Source organism: Melanerpes formicivorus, unplaced genomic scaffold, assembly GCF_026170545.1.
Source record: "Melanerpes formicivorus ecotype bairdi unplaced genomic scaffold, bMelFor1.0.p_v2 SCAF_72, whole genome shotgun sequence".
In the NCBI taxonomy this organism is placed as follows: Eukaryota; Metazoa; Chordata; class Aves; order Piciformes; family Picidae; genus Melanerpes; species Melanerpes formicivorus.
This window is the reverse complement of record NW_027142424.1, coordinates 676,617-682,616: the sequence shown is the minus strand read 5'-3', so window position 1 is coordinate 682,616 and position 6,000 is coordinate 676,617. Positions and strand designations below refer to the sequence as shown.

Genomic DNA, 6,000 nt, shown 5'->3' with positions numbered 1-6,000 from the left:
ACCTGCTTGGGGTCGCTCCCTCTGAGGCTGCGGGGTGCCCGGACCCGACTGCGCTGCCCCGCCCGAGGGTCCGCGTCCGGCCGCTCGCCCCCCGAGGCTCGCCCGGTGCCGGGGGTGCCGGCCGCCCGGTAGCCGACGCGGATTGGCGGCGGCAGCGGTCGGCCCCACCCCGGCGGGCGCGGCCCGGTCAGCCCGGCCCGGCCCCGCGGCTGGGAGCGAAGCGGTGGGCTCCGTCGCCACAGCCTGCCGGCGCTGCGGAGCGGAGGAGCGCGGCCATGGCGGCGGCCCCGGCGGGTAAGGGCGGCGGGGTCGGGGGGTGCGGGTGGTGGGGCCGGGAGCGGGGCCGCACTAACGGGCCTCTCCCCGCTTCTCCCCACAGAGGCGGAGACCCGGCAGCGGCTGCTGCGCACCGTGAAGAAGGAGGTGGGTGCGGGACGGCGGCGGACCCGGCGGCAGCGGCTCCGTGTCCCCCCGCTTCCCCGGTGCCTTGTGGCGCGGCTCGGTGGCGGGCGGCTGCGGCGGGACCCCCCTCGCAGCGGAACCCCGGCCCCCCGAATTCGTCTGCCCGCAGCTCCGCTGCTGCAGCAGGGAATTTAAGTCCTCCCCCAAACCCCTTAACCCCAGGCAGGGCTACGGTCGGGGCGTGAGCCCACCCCGCGGCTGCTCGGCTCCCGGGGAGGCGGAGGAGCATCCCTGCGGCACCGGCGAATTTTGGCATCGCCATGTCCTGTATCTTCCCCAAATTGCCTTTCCCGGTGGCATGAGCTGCTCGCACAAGTTGTGATTTTCCGCAGGGTACACAGGGATGGCTCCCGGTGCTCCTCACCTTGGCGGCTGGGCTGGACCCCTCTCGCTGCAGCTCTCTGGCAGGGTGGGTGTTGGGGAGCCCAGCCCAGCCGAGAAAATGGGGACCACGCACATGACTCGATGGTCTTAAAGGTCTCTTCCAACCTAAAGGACTCTCTATCTGCTCACGTGTCCAGTGCAAAATGCATTTTCCATCTGCTTGCTCTGCTCTCTCTCCCTGTCTCAGGCACCTTTAACTCTGTTAGTTTATGCTGTGTTTGCTGCTGAGCTGCCTCAAGGTCCTTCTGCCTGCACAGAGCTCAGCGTTTATAGCGTGTGTGGCATTGACACAGTGAGCTAATGGGAGATAGAAACATGGAGCTGAGAGTCCCGTGGCTCTGCCACGTAGTTTGAGTGTCGCTGGTGCCCGGAGGTGGGCTGCCAGGGGCCGTCTGAGCCACCTGTGCCTTGCTGCTGAGTCTGAAGGGGCTGGATATGGTGGGGCTTGCTGCAAGAGAGCCTGGGCTTGCTCTGCCCCGTGGCAGAGCCCCGTGGTTTGCCAGGAGCTGTTGTCATCTCCTGCCTGTGGTCTGTCCCTGTAGGTCGGCTTCCCTGGGATTTTGGAGGGTGTGCTGTGTGACATTCTGTCTCTGCTCTTGGGAACATCTTGATACCCAGCTTATGGGCTCCAGAACGTGGAACATCCCTGCTGAGAGGAGAGCAAGAGGACCCGTGGGTGGCAGGTCTGGGGTGGGGGGGTGGGGGGGCAGTGCCAGCATGTTGGGCTGCTCATCCAGACCACTTCCCACCTTTAATCCTGTGCCGGGTGTGGTGGTAAAGGAATACTCCTGGTTGCCGTGGCGACGGCTATTAAAGCAGGCAAAGGGTCTGACATTTATTTAGTGTGGTGGATAAAGCTGACATCTCATTATTGCTGTCTGTCTGCTGCTGCTCCTGAGCACAGAGAGACGAAACAGCAGACTGCACGTCGGCTGCCGCGGCAGGATGGGAGCTGAGGATTGTCCCTGGCCTACACCACCTGGCCAGTGGACAGGAGCTTCCTCCCAGAGACTGCTGTGGCCTCTGCAGGCACCTGAGCAGCTTCTGCTCAGTGTGGAGCTTCTCTCCCTCTGCTCTTCCTCCAGGGCCTGTGTGCTTGAAGTGGCGATGCTTGTGCCTAGGGGAGGAGAGCTGAGGGCTGTGTCGTGCCCTTCTGCTGCCCTTTGGCAAAATAAACACGTGGTACAGGGGCTTGGTGAGTGGAAGGAGAGAGGTGGTGTAGGGGGAAAGCCCTTCTGCCCTGTGGAAATGCCACCAGCCAGCATGTCACGGTGCTGTGACCTGGGTGTGTGCCGCATGCTGGTGGCTCTCCAGCAGCCCTTTAGCCAGGGGCAGAAGACTTTTCCTGCTGGTCTCAGCCTTGGGGCATCGGTGCAGAGGTGGGTGCTCTGCCTGCACCAAGTGGTTGATCTTACCTTCAGGTTCCTCCCAGCTTGGTGCCTGCTGGAAGCCCCAGTGAGGTGGGGCAATTCCATGCCAGACCCCTGCTGTGTGCTTCCTCCACTGGGGCTTTGCTCTGTTGGGGTTCAGAAGTCCTGGGGAGCCATGATCCCGTAGTGATGCAGTTGTTTAGCAGCATCCCTGGTGCTGGTGGACATTCTTTTGCTCCCTGCTCACTAGGGCCTGTTTTGCTCATGGCCTTCCTCATCTAGACTGACTCCAGGTTAAGTCAGGAGCTTGTGCAGAGTCCCAGGAGTAGTAGGAAGGCCCAGCTGAGGAAATCTTCTATTCTTTTATCCCAACTCTTGGATTTTTTTTTACCTTTCACCCAGCTGCATGTTTTCACTTCATGAGACCACAGCTAACGAGGTTTTGCTTCAGCTGTGGCTCTGCTTGACCTGCTGTGAGCAGGTGAGCTCCCTTTAGCTTGGGGCCAGCCAGGGATCAGGCCTGGGGAGGCCACACCGCCTCTGTCATCCCAGTGTGATAACTGGATGAATAAAATACTGTGCAGACAAGGTCTGATGAGGGCAAAACAGATAAACTGCAGTGAATCCAAATTACCCAATGCTCTGCAGTGAGCAAAGGGACCTCGAGATTTGGTTGTTGCCATGGTTAATATGTTTTCATTTTGGAGAAGCCCTGATCTGCAGTAGGTTTGCAGGTTGAAATCAGTGGTGCTGTCACTTTTGGTTTTGCTCCCCCCCTCCCCCCATATGCTGCTAATGAATCAAACTCATCCTGCAAGCAGCAAATTAGGCTGGAGGTGAGGAGAAAGTTCCTCCCAGAGAGAGTTGTTAGCCATTGGAATGGGCTGTCCAGGGAGTCACCATCCCTGGAGGTGTTCAAGAGGGGATTGGATGTGGCACTTGGTGCCATGGTTTAGTAGTCATGAGGTGTTGGGTGCCAGGTTGGACTTGATGATCTTTGAGCTCTTTTCCAACCTTGTTGATTCTATGATTCTATATGTCCAGAGAAGGGCAACAAAGCTGGGGAGGGGTTTGGAGCACAAACCCTATGAAGAGAGGCTGAGGGATCTGGGGTTGCTCACCCTGGAGAAGAGGAGGCTCAGGGGAGACCTTCTTGCTCTCTACAACTACCTGAAAGGAGGTTGTAGCCAGGTGGGGGTTGGTCTCCTCTCTCAGGCAACCAGCAGCAGAACAAGAGGACACAGTCTCAAGCTGCACCAGGGGAGCTTAGGGATGGATGTTAGGAAGAAATTCTTCATAAAGAGAGAGATTGGCCATTGGAATGTGCTGCCCAGGGAGGTGGTGGAGTCATCACTGGAGGTGTTTAGGAAGAGCCTGGATGGGGTGCTTGGTGCCATGGTTTAGTTGATTAGATGGTGTTGGGTGATAGGTTGGATGCAATGATCTTGAAGGTCTCTTCCAACCTGGTCTGGTCTATTCTATTCTAATGAAATTTGACTAGTTTTCTGCAGGCTGCAAGGGGAGGAGTGGCAGCATGATTTTTCTGAGCCCTGCTTCCTCTCCTGCAGGATAAGAATCAAAGAATGGTTTAGGTTGGAAGGGACCTTGAAGGTCATCTCATTCCAAACCCTTGCCATGGGTTGCAACTTCCTCCAGACCAGGGACCACTTCCCTTCCACTGGCCCAGGTTGCTCAAGCATAATCAAATCTTCTCTGATTCTTTTAGAGTAGAAGGAATAAGAATGGAATGGAATAGAATAGAAATAGAATTAACCAGGTTGGAAAAGACCTTTGAGATCATCCAATCCAACCTAGCACCCAACACCATCTGATCAACTAAACCATGGCACCAAGTGCCTCATCCAGGCTCCTCCTAAACACCTCCAGGGATGGTGACTCCACCACCTCCCTGGGCAGCACATTCCCATGGCCAATCTCCCTTTCTATGAAGAACTTCTTCCTAACATTCAGCCTAAACCTCCCCTGGCCCAGCTTGAGACTGTGTCCTCTTGTTCTGGTGCTGCTTGCCTGGGAAAAGAGACCAACCCCCACCTGGCTACAACCTCCCTTCAGGGAGTTGTAGAGAGCAAGAAGGTCTCCCCTGAGCCTCCTCTTCTGCAGGGTGAGCAACCCCAGCTCCCTCAGCCTCTCCTCACAAGGCTCCATGGCACTTTAGGACACGGTCATGGCACTCTGGCACATGGTTTAATGGCCACGGCGGTGTGAGCTGAAGGTTGGACTGCCTGATCTTGGAGGTCTTTTCCCACCCAAACCATTCCATGACTCTTTAAACCCCCAGGGCCTCATTTAACCCAGCTTTAATGGATTTTTTTCAGCTAAAACTATTCATGCAACCCATGTCTTTCCTGAGTTGCTTTTATTTGACACCAGAGGAGAATCCTGTGGTGTGTGTTTGATGAGCTCCAGGTAATTGCACTGCAGACAGGAATAGGTGGGAAGAAGCAGGTGTTCCCCGTACAACACAGCCTGCTGGAAAGTAGTGAGCTGCTTGGAAAGCTGAATGGAACATGAAAGTAAACAGTTTTCTTGTTTGTTCTTGGGCAAAAAAAAAACCAAACCACCCCAAACCCTTCATTTATATTTAGCTTGCCACTCAGCAGGAGGCTTTAAGGCCTCCTCCCTCTCCATAGCTGCTCTGCCGGTGTCGGACGTTTTGCTGCCTCTCCTCAGATCTGCTCGTTGACTGACCACAGCCTGATGGCTGCTGCTCCCTGGCCTTCTACTGCCTCTGTTGGTTGTCTTTCAATAACTTGAAGGGTTGTCACTGGGTAGCTGTTGGCTAATTCTGTAACAGTATCATAGAATTGTTTGGGGTGGGGAAGCCCTCTAAGATCATCCAGTCCAAGCATCAACCCAACACCACCGTGGCCATCAAACCATGTCCCACAGTGCCATGGCCTCAGGTTTCTTGGGCACCTCCAGGGAGGGGGACTCCACCACCTCCTTGGGCAGCCTGTTCCAATGCCTGACCACTCTTGCAGGAGGGAATTTGTTCCTCATTTCCCACCTAACCCTCCCCTGGCACAGTTTCAGGCCATGTCATCACATGTGTGTCTGCATCAGGAGGTGTGTGATGGCAGGATTAGGGGAGTCATTGCCCTCCTGTGCTCTGCACTGGTGAGGCCACACCTCAAATACTGAGTTCAGTTTTGGGGCCCCTCACTCCAAGAAGGACCTCGAGGTGCTGGAGCATGTTCAGAAAAGGGCAACAAAGCTGGTGAAGGGTCTGGAGAAGAGGGCTGGTGAGGAGCAGCTGAGGGAACAGAGAGGAGACCTCCTCACTCTCTGCAGCTCCCTGAAAGGAGCCAGGTAGGGGCTGCTCTCTTCTCCCAAGGAACAAGTGGCAGGACAAGAGGATGTGGCCTCAAGTTGCCCCAGGGGAGTTTTAGGTTGGATGTGAAGAATAATTTCTTCCCCTTGAGGGTTGTCAAGGCCTGGCCCAAGTCTGCCCAGGGCGGTGGTGCAGTCCCCATCCCTGGAGGGCTTTCAAAGCTATGGCGATGCGGTGCTGAGGGCCATGGTTTAGCGGTGCCCTGGCCCTGCTGGGTTTATGGTTGGGCTGGATGAGCTGAAAGGTCTCTTCCAAGCAAAACAGTTCCACGACTCTGCAGGGAGAGCAGGCAGTGTCTCTCCCTCCCACCCTTCCAGTGCTGTGTCCCCACTCCTCGGCCGTGTCGTCTCGATGGCTCAGTGAGATGCAGTTACTGCTGGGAGTGACATGTTTGCAGCTTGGCTTTGTGTTCCTGGAGCTTAGCTGCAGAGG

The 6,000-nt window shown here is 56.4% G+C and overlaps 1 protein-coding gene across 1 annotated transcript in view; it reads left to right on the top strand.

Annotated features, from left to right (window-relative positions):
* The first annotated feature begins 226 nt into the window (after nucleotides 1–226).
* Nucleotides 227–6,000, top strand: part of SGSM1 (small G protein signaling modulator 1) — a 61,511-nt gene continuing 55,737 nt past the window's right edge. Inside the window, exons 1-2 of the mRNA XM_068163257.1 lie at nucleotides 227–294; nucleotides 380–423. Of these exons, the coding sequence (XP_068019358.1) occupies nucleotides 276–294; nucleotides 380–423 (63 nt within the window). The 5' untranslated portion in view covers nucleotides 227–275. The remainder of the gene's footprint in view (nucleotides 295–379; nucleotides 424–6,000) is intronic.